Raw genomic sequence first — 26,103 nt, 5'->3', positions numbered from 1 at the left:
AGGGATTCCTAGCAATTATAACTTCATTATTTTACTGAATGTGTGATTACAAATGGGAACTGCAGAGCCTGTTAGGGCTCTGAGTAATGAGCACTGCAGTCAGGATACAATTAAAAAGAGCCCAGGCTCCCCTGGCCCCAGCTTTTGCTCCAAAGACAAGTGGACTGCTCAAAAAGCCATTCACCCCCCGCAAATCAGTTCTTAGTGACCGGGGAAAGACGGCAAATTCCAAAGGGAAAACACAAAAAAACCAGCCTGAAACCCAAAAAACAAAACACTTGAGAAATTTCCAGGCTGGTCTTTAATGAACAGCTCTTGTTCTGCCCGCGGGCGGTCCCCGGCATTTGTGTTAAGTCACAGTGAGCCTCGAGAGCTGCAGATTAGGCTGGAAATTAGCAATTGTGCTGTGGATGGGATGTCCCTTGAGAAGGACACAGACACAGAGCTGGGAGGTGCCAGCACAGCCAAACTGGCCCCTTCCCATCTGCCGGTCATGGTGATGCGGGTACCCCTGTGCGCCTGGAGACCAAAGTCTCTCCCAGAGCATGGCTTTTAGGCAGGATAACATTCTGGAGGGTGAAACATTTCTGATTTTGGAATCCATGGGGTTGGCATATCACACGGGGGGAGTGCTGGCAGGCAGCAAGCAAGAGCTGCAGTGATGCAGTCAGAGGGAATGCGTGCAGCAAGCGCCAGCAGCAGCTCTCCAAAGCCTGCACAGCTCCTGCCCAAGCCCAGCTCCTGCACGGAGCCAGCCTGCTGTCAGGGAAAGATGGTGCAAGTGAGTCAGGGATTTGGGCAAAGCGGCCTTCTTCCTGAGGCTGGAAGAGGACCCCATCAGGAGCATGAAGCACCAGGAGCCATCAGCAGAGAGCACCAGGGATGACCACACACCCGAAATTCAGGGTGTGGTTTTGTAACTTCCCATAGCTGTCCCAAGCACATTGCTCCCAAAATTACATCTTGGCAGTGTAAATACGGAGCAAAGACGTGAGAGATGCTTCAGCCCAGCCATGCAGGAGGTGTTCTGCCTGTGCTAATGCTGGTGTGATAGAGTGTTATTAAACACAGAGAAAACTGTGCTGTTGACTGTCATCTCTGTGCTCCCAGCAGTTATTTTAACTCCAGTAAATGGAATCATAGAATAACAGAATGGTTTGTGTTGGAAAGGACCTTGAAGCTCATCCAGTTCCACCCCCCTGCCACAGGCAGGGACACCTTCCACTAGACCAGGTTGCTCCAAGCCCCATCCAACCTGGCCTTGAACACTGCCAGGAATGGGGCAGCCACAGCTTCTCTGGGCAGCCTGTGCCAATTGCATGGTGAAAAAAATCACACATTCAAAAAATGCAGGGAAAACTCCTCTTATACAGAGATATCAAAGTATCCTCTGCAACCTCAAGTGACTGATGCTGTTGGTCATTCATTGCACACACGTGGGTAAACTAGATGCCTCCAGCAGGAAAATGGAGATGGGAGGAGAAGGAAGGCAGATGAGGAGCAAGAAGCAAATGAAGGGTGCAGGAGCTTATGGCAAGCCAGAGCCCTGGCTTTATGCCCTTGGGGCAGGCATGGGAACAGCAGCCTCCTGTCTCCCCTTGGCCCTCAGCTCAGGCTGCTGCCTTGCTTGTAGCACGTGGAACAGCACGGGGAAGAGAGTCAAAGAGCTGTCAGGTGTTGTTAGGGGTGTGACATCTCTTAATAAGGCCCATCTGGTTGGAAGGCAGTGGATCCGGCAGGATTTCTGCAGACCTGATGGTGAATGCTTTTGCCAAGGTTTTACAATCATCATTAATAAACATGCCAGGGTGGCGTTTGGCACCGTGCGCTCCAACTTCCCAGGGTGAGACTGACAAAACCCATAATTACAGCAAAAATCCTCGCTGTGCAGCACAGCTCCCAGACAACTCACTTCATCTCCTGTGGTGTGCGGGTTCCACACAGACTGCAAACAGCCTCCCAACTGACGGTCACTTCTGGTGGTGTACCTGTTTCCCATGGATGCTCCATCTCCCTGGGAGTGCATGCACAGATCGTAGAATGATACAGTGGTTTGGGTTGGACGGGACCTTAAAGCTCATCCAGTTCCAACCTCCTGCCATGGGCAGGGACACCTTCCACTAGACCAGGTGCTCCAAGCCCTGTCCAACCTGGCCTTGAACACTGCAGAGGTGGGGCAGCCACAGCTTCTCTGGGCACCCTGTGCCAGGGCCTCAGCACCCTCATATCCTCATATCTAATCTAAATCTCCCCTCTGTCAGCTCAAAGCCATTCCCCCTTGTCCTGTCACTATATGTCCACATAAGAAGCCCCTCTTGATATTTCTTGTCTGCCCCTTTAGGCACTGAAGGTCTCCCCAGCGCCTTCTCTTCTTCAGGCTGAACAAGCCCAGCTCTCTCAGCCTGACTCCACAGCAGAAGTGCTCCAGCCCTCGGGGCATCTTTGTGGCCTCCTCTGGACTCACTCAAGCAGCTCCATGTCCCCTTGTGTTGGGGGCCCAAAGCTGGATGCAGGACTGCTGGGGGGGGTAGTCTCACAAGAGCAGAGCAGAGGTGGAGAATCCCCTCCCTCGACCTGCTTGTCATGCTCCTTTTGATGCAGCTCAGGACATGGCTGGCTCCTGGCCTGCGAGCACACACTGAAGCTGGCTCGTGATGAGCTTCTTATCACCCAACACTCCCACGTCCTTCTCCTCAGGGCTGCTCTCAATCCAGTCTCTGCCCAGCCTGTATTTGTGCTTGGGATTGCCCTGACCCAGGTGCAGGACCTTGCACTTGGCCTTGTTGAACTTCATGAGGTTTGCACTGTCCCACCTTCCCAGTCTGTTCAGGTCCCTCTGGACGGTATCCCTGCCCTGCAGCGTGTCAACTGTACCACACAGCTTAACCAAAGTCCTGGCTGGGATGCCCAGGTTTTCAACCAGCCTTCATCCACAAAAAGCCACTGGACCTTTATCTCATCCTGTATTGCTGCACCACAAGGAACATGGGTGTCTGCGTGGGGCAATAACCACGCTGTAGAAAACTGTCCTCCGGGAAGAGGAATTGCAGGGGTCAAACCCGCTGCGAAGGGGAAGCAGGGGGAATGCCTCATTCAAGGATGATGAAATACACCAAGTCTCCCCATAACAGGCTTCATGGGGCCACCAGCAGGGACAGGGAGTTCCCAACTCAAACTGCCCCAAAGGCACTGATCCCACACATCCCTGCAGATGCCCTTCACGTAATTCCTGCAATGGGTCCAGACTTGAGTCCCCATGGTGTCTCCTCTTCCCCAGGGTGATGGTGCTGGACTGTTGGTCTCTCCCCAAAGCCTGCTACATTGTCCCTGAGGAGCATTCCTCGCTGTGAGAGATAAGAAGTATCACTTTAAGTGTATACTTCCTTAAATCCCTTGAACTCCTGAATTGAAATAAGGATGTGGGATTTAACTTGGAAGGTTTTGAAGCAGATATTTTTGTTATACATCATCATGCGTGTCACAAGTCTAAAATATTTGGAAGTGGTGTATAAATAGCTGTTTGATCACCTTTTCTCATCTGGCTCCTGCTTCCCTCTATCTCACAGCTGCCACAGAGCATGGACATATGTGTAGCACTTGGGAGCCTGCAGTTTTACTTTCAACTAATTTATGAGTTTCCATGTTACAAGCTTGTAACAGAGGAGAGGAGAGGAGAGGAGAGGAGAGGAGAGGAGAGGAGAGGAGAGGAGAGGAGAGGAGAGGAGAGAAACAGGGTGTGCAAAGATGCTGTGAAGATGCTGCTTCCCTGAGCATCATTCAGCCACCTGTAGACTGTCAGGAAAAAATTGCTGGCACCAAAACTCCATCACACTACTGGGAACTACACCGTGCTCCAGGCACTTGTTGTGTCAACACCAGAACTCCCAGCCTGTGAAATGGGAATTTTCATGACATTTTCAATGGAGAGAGGGGCAAAATAAGCCAGAAGCTGTTTCTTACCTCAACAGCTGAACCAGCTGGGGAGGCCTGGGGGCACAGTTTGGGCAGCCCCACATCTTCCTCGCCATCACCATGCATGCAGGCATCACCCCAGGCCAACAGCTGGTAGAGATGCCCTCAGCTCTGCACCACAAAGGCACTGGGGCCAGGCAGGGGCAGCTCTGGTGCTCCTGGTTTGGTTTTTTTTTTTGTTTTTAAAAGCCACGTCAGAAGATGTTTCTATTAAAAACCCTTTTGGGTCTAAGACATGAATCTGCAGCCACAGCCAGCCAGCTTGTCTCCGTGTCAGCTTAAAACCCTGCGCTGCCGGGCTGCCGGGGCCAGTGCCGCAGCCGCTGGGAGATGAGAAACATTTGCCATATGCTGAGGGATTACTGTATAAAACCAAGATGCTTGGCCACACGCCAAGGCACAGGGTTTCCAAATAGAGTCTGAATCCTGGACAGAAAAGTTCCAACTAAATATAGACATGACAGCCTCAGAGTTGACTTCTTTCTTGGGGGGTAGGGGGGGGAGGTTGAGTTCACTTAAAATAGCCTGGTTTTTGTATTATGTTTTCTTTTGTGCCCTGCTGAGGGAGCAGGTAGAGGCACGTTTACAGAGGTACAAGCCCAAGGAGGTGGCAGGAGGACCATCTCCTGCCTGCTCTGGGATGCTCTGAGGGATGGAGGGGATGTATAGGCAGAGCCCCTGAGTTGCATCCAGCCTCTGAGTAGGACTCAGGGGAGGTAGCTCTGGGCTCCTCTTCCTCAGGTCCTGCCCAAGGAAAGGGCCATCTCCATAGAAACCATTGCAGGGAACCAAAAATGCTGGGGGGGGAGGACAACATGGGGGACAAGACAAGCAGGTGGCCTTGGAGAAAGACTGGTGCCTGCGGGGGCCCAGTCACACTTAGCTCAGCAAGAAGGAACGTTGCCCGGTGGTTTTGGCAGAGCTGGGAGCTGGGACCGATGGGAGGCTGAGCAAAACTCAATGAGGAGATGGTGTTTTCACTTCGAAAAGGCTATTTGGATCCTGTAAGCTGCCAGCCCTGCTCACACCTTTCTGAGATGTTGGCTGCGTTACTCAGCCATAAGCGCACCAGCAAATGCAGAAACAAAATGAAAGCTCAGCAGCAGGACGGAGCAAGGGGCCAGGATCGCAGTGGTGTTGCCAGCTGAGCCAGCCCTCGGCTTTGGGATGGAGGAGCTCTGGGTGCAAGAAGTAAAATACTTTGGCAAAAAGCCCATAGAAAAAGCAAGAAAGTGAATATCTGGGATGGAAAAGCAGGCAAGGAATGCACTCATCACACTGAGAAGAGTGTTGGGAGGAAGCGTTGGAGAGAAAGTGGAGCCGACTCATCCTCAGCAGCACAAGCAGTATTGCTCCTGCTCAAAGCAGCAGAATGATGAAACTTCCTTAAAGGGTTGGAGGAGAAAACTCTCAGAAAGCCATTAAGTCATTTGCTATCCAATAACAGATATATATAGTATATGTAATATATTGTTTATAACCTTGATGAGAAAAAGAAAGTCAGACAAGAACCCACATATGCACTGGCTAGCAAAGTTTCAGCAAGAGCTTTCCAACACCTTTGCATGGCTGGCAGTGTTTTATTTTAGGGTTCACAGGACAGCTGATAGGGATAAAACTTAAGGAGATGCCTGAGACAGGCCTAAAATGAGGGTGGCCCTAGAAAACACCAGACATCTGAGATGGGCAAGCATTGAGTAATTACAAGTTGAACAAAGGGGGGAAAAAAAAAGTGTTTGTAAATTCCTATTTAGAATGAAAAAGGCAGGAAAGCAGCCTGAGGTGGGATCCCTCCACAGCAGAGAAGCTGCCAGAAGGGAGAAGCCTGGCTCTGCAAAACTCATGCTCCTAAACGACAGCGCTGGGGAGGTCAATGACATGGGGGAGGTACGGCTAATAATAATAACAAATACTGCCAGAGTTATACCTTACATAGCTAAAACTGCTGCTGGAACCAGCTTTCTGAGAGCCCGGTGAAAAGCTTTTGTTTAATTTATGGGGCTCAGGCTATATTTAGCCAGCAGATCCTTGGGGTTTTATCCGGGATCACTGCTTTGAGCCAGCAGCTGGAACATTTTCATTGTTTGCTCTGGGTTTGGATTTTGTTTTGTGTGGGTTTTTTTTTCCAAAGGGAGAAAAAGGAAAGGAGATGCCAGGGTCTGACCACACTGGCCTCCTGACACTGTCAGCAGCACCTCCGAGGGCAAAAGGGCCTCAGGGCAGCTCTCTGCCTCACAGCAGGTTTTCTGGGGTGGTGCTGGGGAGTCACAGGGCAAGCCCCTGTCCTCCAGTTTGGCCAGCTGCTGGGAGCACACATTCATCCCCAGCCCCTGCCGAAGGCAAGATCAGCAGGTGAGAGCATGGAGGGGGGGTGTCACCCTCAGCTGGAGGACACACGGTGTCTCCCCATCCCTCAGTTGCTGCGGTGATTTAAAAATAGCTTGGGCAGCCCAGTGAAGTGAGAGCATCCCCTTCTTCCAGGAGAGTGAGAAGCACTCCAGGCTGGGAATGTGTGTTCAGTGGGGAGTTTATTTGTTAGGAAAGCCCTCTGGTATCTGCCTGGAGCATGGATGTGAGAGGAGCCATCTGCTCCAGGCCAGGCAGTATTTACACCTCTGTGCCAACACAAGCAGAGATGGGCTGTGCAGATGCCTGGTCCCCAGCTCCCATCACACAGCCAGCACCTCCACCCTGCACAGCCCTGGTGATGATGATGCAGCTGTCTCCATTTAGGAAAACACCATTGTGCCGTGCCGGGATCCCCCATAGCAGCTCGGAAATCCACAGGGATTTCCCCCGGAGGCTGACAAGAGCTGGTGTGGTGAGGTGGCAGCAGGGACAATCCCTGCCATCACACAGGGGTCTGCCCAGCTGTCCATGCTGTGTGGGGCACACCAGTAGCCCCTCTCTGGAGATATGCCCCAGTGCTGAGCACGGTGCAGGCAGGGGCAGGGACTGGAGGGGTCAATGGGCTGGGGACCACAGCAGAGCAGTCCTCAGATTTGGGGGATGCTGCATCACAAAGAGTGTTGCAAGCGTTGCTGCTCCACCATCAGTGCTAGGGGTTGCAGGCGACACCTCTCCCCAGGGCTCAAGTGAAGGCATTTGTGAGTTGTTGAGACAGAAAGGAGACAATTAAAAACAAACAAAAAAGAAGCATCTCATCCATGCTCTCAGTCTGGCTCAGGCTCAGCTGTCTCTGGCCCAGCACTGATGATGCTCCAGAAGCCCCGTCTGCCTGCGCTGATCAGAAGGGATGCAGGGGTGGGACTAAAGGGAAAACTTTGAAGAAGGACAGGGAAAAACCTGACTGTTTTCAAACTTACTTCTCCCTCCCCCTCTTTTTTTATTCCCTTTTTCTCCCTACAGAGTAAATCTTCTCTCATTTGGACCCTGCTGACACAAACAAGCCGGGGTTTTGCACTGAACTGCTGGTAATCACCTTTTCCATCGCCAGCCAGTGTGGCAAGCTAATTTTATCCTCCCCTGCTCCTCCTCCCTCCCATCTCCTGGAGATTGTCCTGTTACAGCCAGGGAGTGCTAGAAAATAGCACATCGCCCACTCATCCAGCTTCCTTCAAGGGAAATATTTATATTATGCCAAAGAGAGGGTTTCCATGGCAGTAATGACTTTAGCACTGTCGCCTTGGAAACCACTTGAGGCCATCTTGAAGGGTTTGAAAATACCCTTCAGAGACAAATAAGGAGAGGGAGTGGAAAGGCTGGTGGGATTAGAGTGGCCTTTCAGTATTCCCTGGCTTGCCCGATGGCACCTTGCCTGATCCCGCTGCCCAGATGCCTGCCTGGGTCCCTGCCTTGTGTCACCAGGATGCTCTGCAGCTCGAGTGTCGCTTTACAGATGAACCCAGGACAAATAAATGAGGCACTTTGCACACATAAATGGTTCAGTAGATGCTTCCTCCTGCTGCCCAAGCTGGCTGGCAGCGCCTCTAGTGTCAGGGCATTGCTCAGCAAGTGTGAAAGAGCTGTTCCCAGTACAGAAGGCAGCTTCAGAGAGACTTCCATGGGCCTGCTAATTCTGGAGTGATCATTAGAACCATAGACTGCTTTCGGTTGGAAGACACCTCAGATATTTAATTCAAAGCCCCTGCCATAGGCAGGGACACCTTCCACTCGACCAGGTTGCTCCAAGCCCCATCCAACCTGGCCTTGAACATTGCAGGGATGGAGCAGCCACAGCTTCTCTGGGCAACCTGTGTCAGTGCCTCACCACCATCATATCCTCATATCTAATCTAAATCTCCCCTCTGTCAGCTCAAAGCCATTCCCCCTTGTCCTATCACTACAAGCCCTTTTAAAAAGTCCCTCTCCAGATTTCCTGTAAGCCCCTTTAGGCACTGGAAGCTGCTCTAAGCTCTCCCTGGAGCCTTCCCTTCTCCAGGCTGAACAAGCCCAGCTCTCTCAGCCTGGCTCCATAGCAGAGCTGCTCCAGCCCTCAGAGCACCTTTGTGGCCTCCTCCGGACTCACTCAAGCAGCTCCATGTCCTCCTTGTGTTGGGAGCCCAAAGCTGGATGCAGGATTGCAGGGGGGGCTCTCACAAGAGCAGAGGGGGCAGGATCCCCTCCCTCAACCTGCTTGTCATGCTTCTTTTGATGCAGCTCAGGACATGGCTGGTTCCTGGGCTGCGAGCACACACTGAAGCCGGCTCGTGATGAGCTTCTTATCACGCAACACTCCCACATCCTATTCCTCAGGGCTGCTCTCAATCCAGCCTCTGGCTGGCCTGTATTTGTGCTTGGGATTGCCCTGACCCAGGTGCAGGACCTTGCACTTGGCCTTGTTGAACTTCATGAGGTTTGCACTGTCCCACCTCTCCAGCCTGTCCAGATCTCTTCCGTCCAGTGTGTTAACCACACCACACAGCTCTGTGTCATCAGCAACCTTCAGCTTAGAGCAGTCCATGGAGGATAAGGATAACTCAGCACAACCACTGTAACACCAGCATCCCAGCCCCTGTGACATGTCTTTGAAACTTGCCCAGCACCGTCTAGTTTCGCAGATCAGTAATCTGAGCAAGATTGACACCAAAACCACCTCATTTAATAGACAAGCAGCAAGAATGTTGAAAAAATAGTTACTTTGCAAAGTTCTACTGCGACTAGCAATTGGTAGTGTGGGTGTTAGTGATTAGTCATGTTGTACCTGACTGTTTGAAAAGTATAAGAAGCCCATGTAAAACCACATTCTGATGCCCTGATTTGTCTGGGATACCTTGTGCGCATGAGTAAATATTTACCCTTGTAATTGTAAAAAAGGCTTTGCATTCCAGCCTATCTCCTCATTTAGCAAAAGCCAGGTGTTGGGGTCTTCCTCCTGGCAAAACAAGAAGCCCACTGACCTCAAGCCCACATGCTCAACATTTGCAATGTGAGAACTGAATCAATATAAATGGTGTTTTTCACATGCCATAGGTCAAGAAAGCTGAGTGCTTTCCTGTGCTGGAGCCAAGGAGCTCCGCACCACTTGGAGGAGGCTTGGAGCACCTCTCCTATGGAGACAGGCTGAGAGAGCTGGGCTTGCTCAGCCTCAAGAAGGGAAGGCTCAGGGGAGACTTTCTAACAGTCTTACAGTGCCTGAAGGGGCCGATTCTATGATTCATGCCCAGCAATGCAGACAGCCCAAAAGAATTGGTTTTTGACCGTCACTGTGACGAGGGTTGTGATGCTGCCTGAGCAGAGTGCTTTGGGACATGGTTTTACCCCCTGTCCTTTGGGAATGGGGTAGCAGTACCACTGCATGCATGTGGACTTCTTGGCAGCAGCAAGCAGGAGCAGGCAGCCTGGCGCAGGCAGCAGGACTGGGAGGCATGAGGGAGGATTGCCCTAAACTAAGAAGACAATGAATGTTTTTCAGTAAAACAGAAAAACACCTGAAGGAGGTGATCCATAGCTTGAGCAGGCAGCCCTGCTGGCCACCCTGCCATTGCCTGCTTCACTGTGGAGCACATTGTTTGCCTGCTCTGAAAGCTTCCCTCTCCCTGCCATGCTCCTGGTGTCCTTGAGAGCCAGATGGGCTGGCCACTGGTGACAGAGCTCCTGCAGGCTGGAAGAGTCAACAGCCGATGGTGTTAAGTCAGGCAAACAGTGGGATGCGGGGGCTGAGCCGTGGGAGACGTGACGCGGAGGAGGGAGGGGGACTCTTGATTCTGCCACCGCAGGTGAGCGCTCTCATGCCAGCAGCTGCCTCTTGCAGGTGGTTCAGATTTTGGCAGCTCCTCGGGAGAAACTCTCTTGGCACATAGCAAGGACTCGGGGGCTGCTGAAAGACATGGAACCTGTGTGTTTGGTGTTCCAAAGCAGTTTGTCCTCAAGACTGAGTGGGTACTGCCGTCACTCAGCTCTGGGGCCCCAACACAAGAGGGACGTGGAGCTACTCAAGTGAGTCCAGAGGATGCCACAAAGATGCTCCAAGGGCTGGAGCAGCTCTGCTATGGAGCCAGGCTGAGAGAGCTGGGCTTGTTCAGCCTGAAGAGAAGGCTCCAGAGAGACCTTAGAGCAGCTTCCAGTGCCTAAAGGGGCTGACAAGAAATCTGGAGATCACCATTCTGTGATTGTATGATGCTTCCCAGCAGCAAAGTCGTTTTTACAAGGGCCAGGCAGTCCTTTTGTTTGTTTTACTTAAGCACAAACAATACCAAAGTCTCCAGTAAAATTCCACAACCTATCGTTGTGCATCATGTGAACTAATATAAATGTGAACAAAGCTAACGCACTTCCGTGCTATAAAGACTGGTGTAACAACGAGAGAAGAGATCGTGGGGACCTTTTGGGGACAGGTTCATGCAGGGGTCAGGAGGAGGGTCACAGAAACACAGATTGGGCTGTGTTGGAAGGGTCCTTAAAGCTCATCCAGTTCCAGCCCCCTGCCACGGGCAGGGACACCTTCCGCTAAACCAGGTTGCCGGGTCCGCGTTTCAGGCTGGCACTACCCGAACCCGGCGGGCAAACCGCTGCCTCCGCAGCTCCGCGGGGGCCTGGCCCCCTCCTGCGGTAAGGCCTGGGGCTGCCGGGGTGCGGCGGCCGGTTCCCCCCTCCCCATCCCCGAAGGGCTTACCCGCCCGCCTTAGCGGAGCGGTGAAACCCTGCGGGAGGCTCATCTGGCACGGGCTCCGTCCGGACCGGCCCCCGGGACCGGCCACGGGACGCGGCGGGAGGGGCCGCCCCGGCCCGCCCCGCCCCGCGCTCGGCCCTACATAGGAGGCAGCTCCCGCCCCGGCTGACCCCAGCTCAGGCTGCGGCCCGGTTCCGCCATGGTCTCGGTCCTCGGGCTCTGCGCCGCCCTGGCCCTGCTGCCCGCCGCCGCCGCGCAGGACGTGGCGGGAGGTAAGCGTGGCCCCATCCCGGCCCCAGCGGGGTGGGTGCTGGTCCGGGCGCTGTGAGACCCGGAATGAGGGGCTTTATGAGCCCGGTGGTGGGCTGTCGTCTCGGCCCCGCTGGATGCTTCTCCCTGCGCCGCAGGGGCTGAGGCTGGGGCGCCCGAAGTCGAGTCTTTGTGGTTACTCTGAACCCCACTTTCGCGGTACTCTTAGTGCATGGTGCAGCCTGGTGCAGGCTGTTGCCCCAGGATGGGCACTGGGAGCCGGGAGGGCAGGTCCCACCCTTGCTGGGAAGGCTTCAAAATCATGTAGAGGGGCTGGGATGCTGGTGTTACAGTGGTTGTCCCGGTTATCCTTTATCTTTCATGGACTGCGCTAAGCATCCCTAAAAGAAAGCCCTTCTTTCCGGGGCAGAGTGTGGCCTTGTGCAGTGTGGGGCACCAGTGCATCCTTCTGAGATCTGCAAGAAGGGGTGATGGAAAAGAGGCTTTACTGTTTTCTTTCCCAGCGGCCACTTGCAATGTAGCCATGCATTCAGTGCTGCTAACAGCTTGGCAGCCAATCCCCCAGTGATGACCCTTTAGAGGAAATCCTCTTTCAGGACAGGCTGGGGGAGACAGCCTCAGGAGCTTCAGACCAGGAAGAAGATGGGGGCCACCAGGTCGGGGTGTAGGTGAGGAGCAGTGGGTGCTGACTGCTCCTCCTTGGTGGGTGGAGGAGGTAGCATAGCCATGTGCCTGCTGTACCAGGTAGAGGAGAAGCCCTAGCAAAGGGTAGGGACAATCCCCCTTCAGGTGTGCTCCAAGAAGTCTGCCCACCAAGTGGGAAACTGTTCTCCAGCTGATGACCAGACTTCGGGTGGCTGTGTGGTTGCTCCAGCTGGGAGGAGAATGAGGACCAACGTGTTTTGCTGTCTGCCTTCACTTCTCTCATAGCCAGGTGGCAGAAGGAAACTTCTAGCACAGCAAGAGCTGCTCTCCCACCTCTGTCCCCAAGGACTGCAGTGCTCCCCATGCTGTCCTGTGTGAGCAGGCTGATTCCCTTCCCCAAGGAAAAGCATAGGGAGCCAGGTTAAAATCTTGCCTCTGATGTGAGAGGGCTGTTTTGTGACTTCTTGTAAGCAAGCAGTCTCAGGGCAGCGTGGCTGCTGTGATGCTTTCCTGGCCTTGGCTGGAGGAACAGGGAAGATGCAGGCAGATTCCTTGGAGTGTCTAAAATCTGCAATCTCTGCTTCCTGGGGTGGCAGTGTGTAAACACCCTTATCTGAGCTATGTTCATAAATTGCCCAGTTGTTTGGAGGGCTGTGCAGAGCATGTGACTACTGACAGTGGGTCACAGCTCAGGGCTCCTGCCAGCTGGAGAGAGAAAATGTGGCTTTGCTGCTTGTGAGTGTGGAAAACAAGCACCTTGGGCTGGTATTTTTTCCTGATTAAAGTGCTGCAAAGCAGTGATCCTTCTACCAGTTACTGAGTAGTCAGGCAAACTGGTTCATGGCCTTTGGTCACATGGGCTGCTGCTCATACCCTTTAGGCAAGGGATGAGGCTTAAATGGCTGATCCTCAAGGGCTGGCAAACCATCCTTCCTGAGGATCTGAAGGAGCATACCAGTGAAATGGTAGGTGCATGTCCTAAGGAAGGTTTTCCTGAAGAGCTAGCACTGGCCTGGAACTGCAGGCCAGCCCAGGAAGGCAGCTGAACTAGGCCACTTTATCCTGTGTTCAGACCTGATCCGTTTCCCCACCCAGCTGACCTGAATTCCCTGGGAATGCTGTCATTCATGGGGCTGGGATGCCATGCTGGGAGCCGTCATCCATATGCCAGGAGCTGCCTATGTCTAAAGAGCAGGGGTCTTCCTCTGCCAAATGTGGTGCAAATGGGTTCCGAACATGGGTGCAGATTTTGGCTGTGGTGCCTCTTGTCACCTGGAGTGTTTCCTGCTGAAGGAGGGTTTGGATGAATGGGCTGGAATTTCTCTCATGTGCAGTGGGAGAGTATGGGGTCCCACAGAGACCATAGCTGCATGTCCCCCTTGTGCTCCTCTGCTTCTCTTCCTGGTAGGAACTTCCTTGTCTGGCATTTGTTTGCTTGAGCTGATCTGTCATCTGGTGATACAGGACCGCACTGCCTGCCCAGTACTTGTCCTTATCTTTGCAGGGTCCCTCTGGACTGACCCCAGCTGTGTCCCTGAGCTGCCCCACTGCCTGCTGACTGCAGCAGATGATCAGGCTTTTAGGGAGAGGAACTCGCAGCTTGGGGCTTTGGGCTATTGTAGTTAAGGCAGAGGATTTCCATTCCAAAACTTTTGGGATTATCACCATGACACTTGAGGATGTTTTGAAGCTGGCATCTCTTGCAGCACTACTATGCTGCATTGCTGCTGCTCTGATGGAGTGACCACCTCCAGAGTGGGCAGGAGCATGCTCTGAGGACCCAGAGTTTCAAAGCACTGAGAAGCTCTTCAAAGTACTGAGGTGTCTTTTTTCCTTCCTGTAGATTGCAGCCAGTATACGAACAGGAGCTGCGAGGAGTGTCTGAAAAATGTCACTGTAAGTAGCAGCGGTAGAGCTCCCAACCTCTTGCAATGCCTGAAAACGTAACGTGGGCTTTGCCGGGCTGTTATGGAGCAGCTTCCCTCCTGGAAGGGTGGGCTGCTCCCCTGTCCTTGTTCTGAACATGCTGCAAATGCCACCCATCCACGATGGTAAGAGGGAAACCCTGCCTTGGTGCTCTAGGAAGAGGTTGCTAGAAACTGTTTGGGGCTTGCTGTATGGTTTTGGGGTTGATTAATGAGCTCCTCTTCATGGATGGGAGATGCTGTCAGTGGGACATGCACCATGAAGGAGCTTAAGTGGGCTGGACTGGCTAGGCAAGCTGACCCTCCACCAGCCTGTGGGTAACGTGGCACTGGATGAATGCAGGATATATACCTGTGTCCCACCTTATCGCTGATATCAGCAAACTTGAGTCAGATCTCGCAGCCAAAATCAGTTTGACCAAACCCAACCAAGCACTGGTGTTAGGGGCTGGAGCCACTCGGGAGAGGAGGGTGCAAAGCTGCTGCAGGTAGGCTTTCTGGGAAAGACTAGGGATGGCACATGCAAACCTACCCTGCTCATCAGCTCTGTTAAGTGCCTTGTCTCAAAGGCTTCCTTCTTGTCCCAAAAAATGCATGGAGTGAGTATTAAGGATTTGATTGTTATGACCATCATGCAAGCCAGGAGGGTTCTCAGCATCTTTACTTGCTCTAGAAATCTGCACTCCCCTACTCTACTGGTGCAGGCAAGCCTGATGCAGCCTGTGCTGACTAGGCACAGCTGACTGTCCTGTTGCTGATGGGTGGTACCTGGTTCTCAGGAGCAGGCAGCAGTGGCCCTCTTCCTGCAGCTAAAGAAGCAGAGCATGGCTAACGACATCACTGCTGCACACTGGTAATGCTGTGCTGCCTTTGTCCCAGTGCCTGTGGTGTGCCAGCAGCAGGAGGTGTGTGGAGTACCCTGTTCGAAGAGTCCTGCCCCCAGCTGACCTCTGTGAGCTCCACTCTGCACGCTGGGGAGTCTGCTGGGGTAAGTGGATTGTGCTTAATTATAGCTGCCTTTAGTGCTTGCTACTAAATAGCACTGATTGCCACTTGTGCTAGTGGGAATGGGAGATTTTCTTTGCTTCCCTTTGTCGCTGCTGATGTAGCAATGACAGGCTGAAGTCAATCAGAGTTCTGCAAACTTCCTGAAGCTTGAGCAAGAAAGCAGACTGTGAGCAGTTCCCTGCCTTCTGGCAAGAAGGACCTGTGGGACTTCAGCTCCTCTAAAGACATTCCTCGTGCTTTGGTGTGGAGGCTTCCAAATGTGGCTAGCACCTGGGAACAAGAGTCAAACACTTGTGGGCAGCTGCCTGTGTGGTCCTTACAGGAGGTCAAAGCATGCACACCAGGGTCTGACTCTTCAGCTCTCTCCTCTGCACCTCATGTGTTGTTCCTCATGCTGCTTCTGGCTGTTCATGTTTAGCACCGTGGCTGCTGCCTCAGGCAGGCTTTTAAAATCCACAGGGTCTCTCGGAACCAGAAGCGAGGTGACTTCTCTGCAGGCCTGCGTGGGCTTCTAGAGCTGAGCATACCTGCTCAGTGGCCCTGCTCAGCTCTTCACCCAGCTGAGAAAATAACCTCTTCCAAAACCAGCCTGCATAAACTGTGCTGCAGCCAGATCAATTCCTGGAGCTTTTTCTAGCTGGCTGTTGGCTGACTTTCCTCCTTGGTGCTTTGTTTCCTGTTGCGTTTCTGGAGAAACTGGTGTCTTTAAACCAAGCTTGGTGCATGCTCATGCTCAGACAGGACCCAGCTTTTAGGGGCTGAGGCAGGTAGGAAGCAAGCTGGGGCTTGGTTTCTCTTGCCTATCCCCTTGATGGGGAACTTGGAGTTGAATTGTGGTCACCTATCATCTAGTGTTCTTGAGGCTGGGCTAACTGCTCCCATACCTTGTGGAGGAAGAATTTCCTCTTTGTGAGCACTACAGCATGCTGTTCTGGAGCTTCTGTAAGACCTTGTAATACTAGTTTTTATGCCAGTAGCTTCACAAAAGGTTTTGTTATAGAAGAACACATTCCTGACCTTGCAAAACTTGCTTTAGAGGAGATCAGTCGTGTGAGAAATTAGCTCTTAAATGAGTCTGCATTTTGGGTATGTGGGAGATTTACACCCTCATCATCAGATGAACCAGTGCCTGGTGCTCTGGGATGGACCACTGTTTGTGGAAAGGGGTGATCAGAACCCTGGGCTTATCCTAAAATCTGAGGTTTCAGAAGCACCAATACAGACATGTGCTGGTGGAAAAACTCCCTCTTGAACTGAAGAGCCTGTTTGGATTTGTCTTATCCCCTGGGCTGACTTCTGATCATGTGCGGCCCCCCACATGACTGTGGGTCTGTTGCAGTGCAGCCAGCAAAAGCTTCATGATGCTCCATGGTAAGGCAGTGCTGTGGACAATCAGGTCTCAAATACCATGTTTCCCAAAGCCTTACTGGGAGCATGGATCTACAGGCCTCTCTGCTGCTGGGTGACCAATAGAGAGGCTGTGTGAACCCACCTGTGGGGACAAACACAAGTGTCTGCAAGCAGGTAGGTTGCTGGCTTCTGGTCTTGCTTTTGACCTGCTAGCAGGCTATGGCAGCTGGTTGGTATCTGTATCCACATTCCTTGCATGGTGCTTGCCATGGTAGTCTGGGTAGGGATGCAGTATGATTTGAGAGTCAGATGGCACAGTGGTTGGCAGTGATGACGTTCACCACTGGGAGCAGGAGCCAGAGGCTTTGAAAGCAAGTTCAGTGGTGCAGTCAGCTCAGCCTGGAGCATCCCAATAAGCCTGCTACTGCTGAGTCCTTGCAGCAAGGAGACAGGCAGCCATCTTCTGAAACGCCCTGAAGTACATCATGTACAGTGTTCAAGTTTTTAACTGGTTAAAGGTCTGAGCAACACGGAGAAGAGGGGCTCAGAAGTGCTCTGAGCAGGCTCAGGTGCACTAGGATTTCTGTAACTTGGCTGCTGTGTGTCAAGTGTCTCCTAAACAAATACTTCCACAGGCCCAAGTCTCTGAACAGTCTGTATCATACTTGGAAATTAACCCCCTCTTTGTGCAAAGGATTTCGGGTGATGTGTAGATATGTCTGTTTTGGCTGGTATCGCTAGCTATTGCAGGAGTTGAGTAGGACAACTGCCTCCCTGGGGCCAGGGCTCCAGGCTCCTGCTTCACCACCATGTCCCAATGGGGTTTGTGCTGTGTATGGGTGAGCAGATCCCCCAAGCCCTGGGGAGATGTGGTGGTGGGGTGAATGTAGCAGTTCTGTGCCTTCAGCTGCTTCAGCAGCACTGCAGGCCCCAAACTGATAAATCCCAATGGATCTTGTCTTGCTTTGCCTCTTGGCCAAGGACTGTAGGCACTGTAAGTGCTTCCAGTCCACTGTCATCTCTTCTTAAATGACTTCTGAGGCTGGTTCCTGTGAGCAGTAACTCCAGTGCCAGTTGTGGTCTCTGGAAACTGGATTGTTTTCCCTTGATGGGTTACTGTTCACCTGGATTAGTGATTAAGACACCTTTGCTCCTGTTTCTGCTGGAGGAAATGGGCCTGAGTGCGTTTGTTCATTCCTTCATAGCCAGTAACTGAATGCCATAGTTTGCAGCTGCATATACTCAGCTGGGTGTGTGTGTATGTGTGTGTACTGGTACCAACACTTGGTATACCTATAGGTAACTGTGTCCATCTTGCTTTTCTGGGCTGCTAGATGTGCCTCCAGCCCAGTGACTGAAGCTGCTGGTGACTGTATGAAGTGGCTGTATGATTGTGAATATTACGTCTTGAGGCACCCATGTATTTTTTTACTAAATGTGTTTTGTCAAATCCTTTAGTGAACTTTGAAGCCCTGATCATTGCAATGTCTGTGGTGGGAGGAATAATCCTCATCGTGTTGGGGGTCTGCTGCTGCTGCTGCTGTTGTAAGAAAAAGAGCAAGAAGTAAGTATCGGAAGGGTCCCCTCTTTGCCCATAGTAGCCCAGATGCAACCACATGCTGTTGCAGAACTGAGTGCTGAGCACTGCTAACAGGGTTTTTTTTTATCAGGCCAGACAAGGAAGATGAGAGGATGGCCAGGGAGCGGGAGAGGAGGCGGGTGCGGCAGGAGGAGAGGTGAGGTTACCCTGCAGCCACAGTCTCCTGCCTATGCTGTCAAACGTGATGCCAGGAGGCACATGGGGCTCAACAATGTGCAGTCAGTGGCTGCTTCAGCCTTAGCTCAGGCGCAGACCTCATGAGCAATGTCTTTCTGGGTGACTCATGGATGCAGCATCACAACAGCTTTGTGTATTTAACTCCCTAAGGGCTGCTAATGTGCATGTGCTCTGATGGTCCCTAGTGTCTCTGGGAGGTGGGGGAGTAGGGGGGAGGCTGAGCAAACCTGGCAGCCTGGAACTTCCTAGGTTGGGAAGAAGCAAGGGGCTGTAGCTTCTCTTGCATGGTTTTGTACTGCCTGTCACTGACTCATGGGGTTTCTGTTTGCTTCTTGCAGGAGAGCTGAGATGAAATCACGACATGATGAAATCCGAAGAAAATATGGTACAGTATTGAATCACTCACATCAGCTGAATCACAGGTGATGTGATTCAAGCTAAGCTTTAGATTGAGCTGCCTCAGTAACTATGTCCCTTGTTATGGTTACAGCTGTAGAGACCTGGCCAGCAGTGAAAACAGTCTCTGCTTCCCGTTTCAGTGAATTGCTCTCTCGCCCTCAGGGAGCAAGTGTAGCAATGCTTGGATCATGGATTGTGACCTCACACAAGTGCTATGCCTCTTAGGCAGGAAAGAAAGAGTATTTGACACTCCCTGGGGCTTGTGTCCTCCAAACTCACCACATACAAGAAGCTCCTGGGGCTTGGCTGGAAGGGAGAAGCAGAAGCTGGTAGACACAGCACGAGCTGCATGCTGCTGCTCTTCAGGCATGGCCCTCTGTCAGCCCTGTGGTCAGTGGTGCTGGGGAGCCAGCAGCCTGGGGGCCAGACAGGAACCTGGATGAACACAGAGTAGGCACCAGCCTGACTGCAGAGCCAGTCCTCTGTGCTGGCAGCAGGTCCATAGGAGCTGTTGGCTCAGTGCCTGAGTGCTGGGAGGACACAGCCTCCCTCTTGGGGCTGGACAGTCCCTCAGGTGAATCCTGTGGCTGTGGGACGGGTGAAGAGCTGAGGAGGGGGACAGCAGGCTGGAAGGAAGTGGAGAGCAGCTGGTTGCTTGGAGCTGGTGGAGGGTCTCTCCTGCCTGCCTGCTGAGGGTGTTCCCAGGGTGGCTGTGAAGTAGGGAGCAGTTGGGCTCATGCACACTGAGTGTGGTGGTCTTTTGGGGTTTGGGTGGGGGGCAGGATGGAAATGGAAGATCTGTGCTCCAGGGTTGTGTTGTTGTAGCCTGACTGCACAGTTGCAGTCCTGTCCTTTGTGGCTTTCTTCTTCAGGTGTTGGGATGGGGTTGGGAAAGCAGCCAGAAGAGTGGCATGGGGGCTTCTCGCTGGCCCAGAAGTCAGCCCCATGCCCTGCCCCTGTCTCCCAGGCTGTGGATATGGGAGCAGAGGGGCCAGTCTAAGATCAGTTTTTATTTAATTTGGGTCTGAGCTCTCTGCTTCCAAGTCCAGTCCAACAGGAGGAGTGTGCAGAGGGGGTGCTCTGGGAGATCAGGCTTGCTGCTAAGCCTGGACTTCATACCTGCATGAGAGGAGTTTGCCATTAGGTAGAGCTTCTTAATGGATCTCCTCTTGTGCAGAGGAGGAGAGTGAAGTAGTGCTGACTGCATGTGCAGCTTGAGTAAGAGCAGCTCTTTCAGAAGGACAGCAGGACAGGAGGCTGGATGAAACATGAATGACAGTTCTTAACAAGAGCTGGTTTCTTGCTGGCAGCTGCTGTCTGAATGAATCTCTCTTCTCTTTTAGGCCTGTTCAAGGAGGAGAACCCTTATGCAAAGTTTGAGAATTAGTATCTCCAGACCTGCCCACCCTGGTGAACGGTGCCTTCCCAGAGCCACAGGACTTCATGCTTCCCCTGCCACAAGGAGACCACCATGGTACCACTTATCACTTCAGATGCCACAGAAGATGAGCCAAATGCTTAGTGACATCATTGTCCCTATTCTAGGTGCTTGGTCTGCTCCAGAGCTTTGTTCTTTCTCTGCTAGTGCAGAAAAACATGGTGGCAATACTGGAGGATGACATGTTTCTTCTCACTTATCCCTGGGGTGGTTACAGAGTCCAAAGCAATGCAATTAACAGTTCTTGTCCCTGGACAAGGGCAAAAGCAGCCTTGTGTATCTTGCTCCTGCCTCACCAAATACTCTTCACACACACACAGAGCCAGGCTCTTCTCACCTTTCTTTTTCTTATAGGCAAAAACTAGTTTCTTGACTTACTGGTCAGCAGGAGGCCTTGTCCATTACTCCAGGTGCCTGTACTTGTGCCAGTACATGGGCATTCCGTTCAAAAAGCACAAGTTTCTGGTTGTCTCAGGCCTCCAGTAGGACAGTCCCATGTGCACGTTCTCACTTTCAACTAATCTGGGAAAATGCCCCAACACTCCTACCTCTCTGTGCCTTTCTAGAAAGGTGGTCTCCTGGGCTTGGTGGCCACCACTGATAGCAATACTGTAGGATTTGGATGCCTTTACACTATGTTGACTATATATTGAACTGATTCGATTATTGTGCATTACCTTTTGGGGTGTGTGTGGTTTATTCTTTCATCTTTCTTTCTTATTATTATTGTACTATTATGTTCTACTTTAATTTCAGTTATTAAACTTTTCTTATCTCAGCCTGTGGGTTTTTGCCTTTTTTCCCAGCTCTCCTCCCCATCCCACGGGGCATGGTAGTTAGTTGCCAGCTGGGCTTGGACTGCAACATTGTCCTGAACCAGGGCAGCAGAGGGACCTGCTCCATCTGGGGAGCCATCTTCTTGCCTGAATGGAGCATAACTGTGCTCTAGGGACAAGCAAAGGGGTGCTGAGAGGGCCCATTACTGGTTTCCTCTGTGCCGCTTTGCTCATTGCTGCAGCACGGTGGGCCTGAAGGGGTTAGGGCCTCGGGTACAGAGTAAGAGGCAAGGATGTGGCTGTGGGAAGCTGGGGAGGGGGTGGGATATGGCTCAAGCACTGGTAGGGAGGAATATCGATGTTGGAACTGGAGGAGAGGGGGCTATTGCTGTTCCCTTCCTTGCTGGTTTGCCCATCCTTCCAGGGATGCATCCCCAGGAGGAGAATGGAAAAGGGAGCGTTTCCTGGGACTGTGCCAAGCAGATCGCCGAAGAGGCCAGTGTCCGCTCTGCGGAAGGCCAGCGTGAGGCAAGCGGCTGAGATGGAGGTTCGGGGGCTCCTCCCAATTCCAGGGGGACTGTGCGGTCCCAAGGGGAGGCAGTCCTGGCACAGCCCGAGGAACATCAGCCGCAGCGGGATGCGCTCCGTTCCACGGGGGTCTCTCCCCGCACCCCCGTGCGCAGCAGCGGGACGCGCGGCGCACAGCGCCCCCGTGCGGCTCGGCGGGGACGCAGCTTGGCCGCGGTACTTCCTGTTCCCCGTGACGCACTTTCCAGAGCCGCCCGGGGAGGTGCGCGCGGCCCCCGCGGCTGCCACGGGCCGCCCCCTCACGTGACCAGGACGGGACGACCAATGGGCGCGCGGGGCGGCAGGGCGCGGGGCGGGGTCAAGGCGCGCGCTCTCGCGGGCGGCAGGAGGCGGCGGGAGCCAAGGCGGGAGCGTCCGTCAACGCGCTCCGTCCCTTCCCCTCCCCTCTCCCCTCCTCGCCCCGGCCCTTCCACCATGTCGGAGGAGAAGCCCAAGGTGAGGCGCGGCGGGCGGGCAGCGGGGCGGCCCCGGCGTGGCGAGGCCCGCCGAACGAGCACGCACGCACAGGGAGAACGAGGCCTCTCCGCCGGGCCTTGGGGCAGGGCTGCCGGTGGGCCCCGCCCCGCCCCGCCCGGCGGCGTGCGGCGGCCAAGATGGCGGGGTGGGCCGGGCCCGGCCTTGCCGGGGCGCGGCGGGAGGAGGAGGAAGCGGCGGCTTCGCGCGGTGCCGCCGCTCTGGGAGAGACCGCCCGGGCCCTGCAGGCCGCAGCGGGCATAGAGCGTGCCTGGGGTGGTGGCGGGGTTCGCCCGCAGCACGGCCGCGCTCTGACCCGGCTGTTTCCTCACGCTTTCCCTCCAGGAAGGCGTGAAAACAGAGAATGATCACATCAACCTGAAGGTGGCGGGGCAGGATGGCTCCGTCGTGCAGTTCAAAATCAAGCGGCACACCCCGCTGAGCAAGCTGATGAAGGCGTACTGCGAGCGGCAGGTAGGCACGAGGCTGCTCCCGGCCCACCGCCTTCCGCGGGACCGCCCTTGGGGCGGCAGAAGCTTCATTGCTTGTCTAAAATACCAGTGCATCAGGGTGAATGTATCCGGGTGTGCAGGAGAGAGGACTTGGGATGCTTCAGTGTTAAAGTTTTTCTCTTTGCTAATGAAAACTGCCTCTTCCACTGAAAGTGCCCTGTGACAGCTTTGCTAGCCAACGAGTTCTGATCCTAGCTCTGAAGCCAATTCTCTGAATTTTCAGCCTTATAACCCTCAGTTCTGTCATCTCCAAAAACATGATCAACTTTATATAGAGTGTGTTTTCTGTTTGGAAAATGGGACAAAGCAAATTCCCCAGTGCCACGATCCCTGTTGTGGTTTTGTTTTCTCCTCTCACATGTCCTGTTGCTCATTTCAGTTTGCTCTCCTGTATTCTGCAGGTGGCAGTCGTGTGCTTAGTGTCAGATGGAGGCTGTTCCTCCGTGCCACCCTGAGGTATTAAACGGGAGAGGGGTTTATCCCTGCAGCCCAGTTCCTGTGCCTATAGCACCCAATATAGACTGGAAGCAGTGGTGCAAAACAGAGGGAGAGGACACAGATGCCTTTTGGAAGCAGAGCGCGGTTCTGTTTGCTGCACTTGCCCATGTCCATTACTAGCACGATCCTTGCTTTGCTTACTTGAGCCTTACACTCTTCCCTGTCCCATGCCTGATGTAGCATAAGGCCTCTTGAGTTGGGAATGGGAACTTGTCATGGGTTCAGCTGTAACAGTGATTTTTCTTCTTCTTAGTAGCTGGTGCAGTGCTGTGGTTTTTACTTTAGCCTGGGAACAAGGTTGGTAACACACCGATGTTTTTAGTTGTTGCTAAGTAATGTTTACTCTGACAAAGGACTTTGAGTCTCTAATGCTCTGCCAGTGAGGAGGGGCACAAGAAGCCAGAAGGAAACAGACAGGACACCTGACCCAAACTAGCCAAAGAGGTATTCCATACCACAGCACGTCATGCCCAGTATATAAACTGGGGGCAGTTACCCAGAAGGTCCAGGTGCTGCTCGTGTCAGGCTGGGTATCGGTCAGCAGGTGGTGAGCAGTTGTATTCTCTTCCCTTGTTATTTCCCTTATCATTATTATTATTGGTAGCAGCAGTGGTTTTGTGTTATACCTTAGTTACTGGACTGTTCTTATCTCAACCTGTGGGAGTTACACTCTCTTGGTTCTCCTCCCCATCCCTCTGGGAGCAGGGATAGGGAAAAGGGAAGAGTGAGCGAAAGGCTGCATGGTTCTTAGTTACTTAGTTACTTAAACCAGGACAGAACTGAATACATGGGGTCTTTAGTGAAGCCCGGGGAGTGCTTGTGTTCATGTGGCTGTGTGTATGACTGGAAGTGTGAGTCGTGGGGTTTTGAAAGGATTTTAGAGGGCAAAGCAAAGACCTGGATCCCTGAGGCAGGGAATAAAGACTGCCTCTTGTGATTAAACACGTTCAGAACAGGCATGAATTCAGCTTGGGTTTTAAGGGCACTTCAGCTTACTAATGTTAGACTCCAGTGTTTTTCTGATAAACCTTGTGAGCAAAAATCTGTGTCAGGTCCTGCAAATTCTTTTTCCCTAGGCCTTCTTCATGGTTCCTTTTCTCATAAGAAGATAAAGAACTAGAACTGGGAGCAGATGCTTGGCATGAATGAAAGCTTGTCTTAACTATGGGTAATTGGTGCTGGTAGCTAGTTACACAAAAATGTCATTTTTTCATATTGTTTTAAATTGTTTTCCTTGAGTCAGCTTAGTCTAACATTATCTGTGACTGCATGAGTAACAATTGATGTTCCTTCTGGCCTGTCTTCTGAGGCTTTACACAATGGTGTATTGATTGATCTGTTCTTAAATTGTCTTTGCAAATTAACTTGTGCTATTCGTGCCTTGCAGAGCAGGATAACAACAAAGTGCCAAACCCACACGTGTGGTTCCGTATAGAGTCCTTGCTGTGACAGAAGCACAGCAGGAGGTCACTCTTAACAGCTCTGCTTCCTCAATATCATTAGCAACATAGATGCACTGTTTTCCCCTCTGGTTAAATCTTTTGAGTCTGAATTTTGTTAAGATTTGTTCTGACAGAAAATCTATAAATGTTTTGTTTGGATTCATATTAATTATTTTGAACTTGCAGGGCTTGTCGATGAGGCAGATTAGATTCAGATTTGATGGACAGCCAATTAGTGAAACAGACACACCTGCACAGGTATGAAAAATATTTTTACTGCAAATTGCTATACAAATATTTTGATATCTGCATGCAGATTAAAACTGCACCTCAAATGCTCTGTTATCGGTACTGGTTGGGAGTGGAGAGCTAAGTATTTTTGTAACCACGTGTATTCAAAGCCTTGCATTTTCCATGTTACTCTAAACAGCTGGAGATGGAAGATGAAGACACTATTGATGTGTTCCAGCAGCAGACAGGTGGAGTGTGTTAAGACATGCCATCCCTTGGAGAAGAGGAGTTTAAGGATCCTCATCACACCCCACTCTCATCTGTCCTTGGATTTGCTATTAAATAGTAAACAAATGAACATGCCAATCACACAAGATCCTTTGAAACTTTAGAGGACATTTACCAAAATTGCTTGTTGTCTTTGACGTACTGCGTGTGCAAGTCAAAACAGTATCTGCAGGGATTAATCTGTACCTTCAATTGGGCCAATTTGATTTAAATCCAGATTAAGGAGTATGCATTGTCTGTCTGCTGTTACCTTTTTTGTTATTTCTTTCTTTTTTAATTTCTTAAACCTGTGGCCTAAATATTCACCCATGTGTTAGGACATGGCGTGTTCATTCCTGGCTCTTGTTGGCCTTGCCCCTCAGTTTAGTTCTAACCATGTAAATAATTCGGTATATGTTCATACCACTGGTGAGAGGAAAAGTTTCCTTTCAAGATATGCTAAAGAGAAGGAAAGGAGATTCTGGTTTTAAGGTTTTTAATGTGTGTTCAAACACCATTCCTTCAGAAGCTTTAAGGCTGTAACATAAGGCTGGTACATGCAGATACAATGCCTAGTATAGAGCTGGAGTTTAAAATACTGCAGATTTACATGTGCTTTGTCGTCTTATGATAAAGTCATCTGAAATACTCTTTTTTAATGCAGGAAGGAGATTTGTCCTGAATAATTGTCAGAATCTGAGTTAGCTAGGACAAAAAACTAATGCTCCTGATAGAGCAGCAGTACTTTTTGTTGTGCAAGCTTATAAAAACAAGAAACCCGTCACTGCAACGTCAGTGGTTTACTGAGGGGCAGAACCTGTCACCTCCTGCTCCCTTCAGTATGGCTCTCATTTCTCAGTGGGTACTGCAAGCATGTGGCCTCAGGTTTCTTTGTAATACTTGTTTTTGGTAGATTAACTTGTTAAATGGGGAGGAAGCATCTTTCAGTGTCACCAGGCTGCCAGGCTGTATGTGCAGAGGAGCTGTCAAGAACCTGGTGAACAAAAGAGAGAAATGTATGTACAGGTGTTCGAAATAACCATCTGTTATAATGTCTCCCCAAACTTGATGAATTTTAAGTGCATTTGTGTGGTGGTTTGAGCTCTATGCAGAGTGTGGAGCCAGTTCCAGATGAGTTTTTGCAAAGTCCAGGTTGTAGGTTGTCCACTGCTGCTCCGTGGGATCATTACCTGCCTTTTATATCCACCTGACCCGTTTGGCCATGTTGGATCATCTCCCGCTTGCTGGGAATCTTGCTGGAAAGGCCCTTATTTTCTTTTTCATTTTCTTGTATATGGGCTGGGGTGGGACATCCTGTAGACCTCACTGTTTATTCACCAATTTGTACATTTATTTGTTGTCCTTTACTATTGTATACAGTAAATATAGTTTGGTACTCTGTCTCCTGCCTTACCCTTAATACGGCTGTGCACCTCTCACTTGGCTGCTCATTTCTCTTCTTTGGGGAAACGTGTACGTG

The 26,103-nt window shown here is 51.8% G+C and overlaps 2 protein-coding genes across 2 annotated transcripts; both read left to right on the top strand.

Annotated features, from left to right (window-relative positions):
- The first annotated feature begins 11,158 nt into the window (after nucleotides 1–11,158).
- Nucleotides 11,159–20,546, top strand: PTTG1IP (PTTG1 interacting protein). The gene is made up of 7 exons (XM_061451709.1): nucleotides 11,159–11,316; nucleotides 13,803–13,855; nucleotides 14,764–14,872; nucleotides 17,701–17,806; nucleotides 17,913–17,978; nucleotides 18,358–18,404; nucleotides 19,762–20,546. Exons 1-7 carry the CDS (start codon nucleotides 11,244–11,246, stop codon nucleotides 19,803–19,805), a joined length of 498 nt encoding a protein of 165 aa, XP_061307693.1. The 5' UTR covers nucleotides 11,159–11,243; the 3' UTR covers nucleotides 19,806–20,546.
- Nucleotides 20,547–21,511: 965 nt separating this feature from the next.
- LOC133268503 (small ubiquitin-related modifier 3) lies at nucleotides 21,512–26,024 on the top strand. The gene is made up of 4 exons (XM_061451707.1): nucleotides 21,512–21,655; nucleotides 22,019–22,147; nucleotides 24,312–24,383; nucleotides 24,556–26,024. The coding sequence occupies exons 1-4, from the start codon at nucleotides 21,635–21,637 to the stop codon at nucleotides 24,616–24,618; spliced, it is 285 nt and encodes a 94-aa protein (XP_061307691.1). The 5' UTR covers nucleotides 21,512–21,634; the 3' UTR covers nucleotides 24,619–26,024.
- Nucleotides 26,025–26,103: the final 79 nt, after the last annotated feature.

This window comes from Pezoporus flaviventris, unplaced genomic scaffold, assembly GCF_033815535.1.
Source record: "Pezoporus flaviventris isolate CSIRO_AGI_PZ_B2104156 unplaced genomic scaffold, CSIRO_AGI_Pfla_v1 ptg000013l, whole genome shotgun sequence".
NCBI classification, from domain to species: domain Eukaryota; kingdom Metazoa; phylum Chordata; class Aves; order Psittaciformes; family Psittacidae; genus Pezoporus; species Pezoporus flaviventris.
This window is presented reverse-complemented; position numbering and strand designations above follow the sequence as displayed.

Bases quoted from the DNA above. Each gene is read 5' to 3' on its own strand.
- PTTG1IP (XM_061451709.1), top strand. From the start codon at position 11,244: ATGGTCTCGGTCCTCGGGCTCTGCGCCGCCCTGGCCCTGCTGCCCGCC. The intron at 17,807-17,912 runs GTAAGTATCGGA...TTTTTTTATCAG, and splicing joins TGTAAGAAAAAGAGCAAGAA to GCCAGACAAGGAAGATGAGA. The intron at 17,979-18,357 runs GTGAGGTTACCC...TGCTTCTTGCAG, and splicing joins CGGGTGCGGCAGGAGGAGAG to GAGAGCTGAGATGAAATCAC.
- LOC133268503 (XM_061451707.1), top strand. From the start codon at position 21,635: ATGTCGGAGGAGAAGCCCAAG. The intron at 21,656-22,018 runs GTGAGGCGCGGC...CTTTCCCTCCAG, and splicing joins TGTCGGAGGAGAAGCCCAAG to GAAGGCGTGAAAACAGAGAA. The intron at 24,384-24,555 runs GTATGAAAAATA...TACTCTAAACAG, and splicing joins AAACAGACACACCTGCACAG to CTGGAGATGGAAGATGAAGA.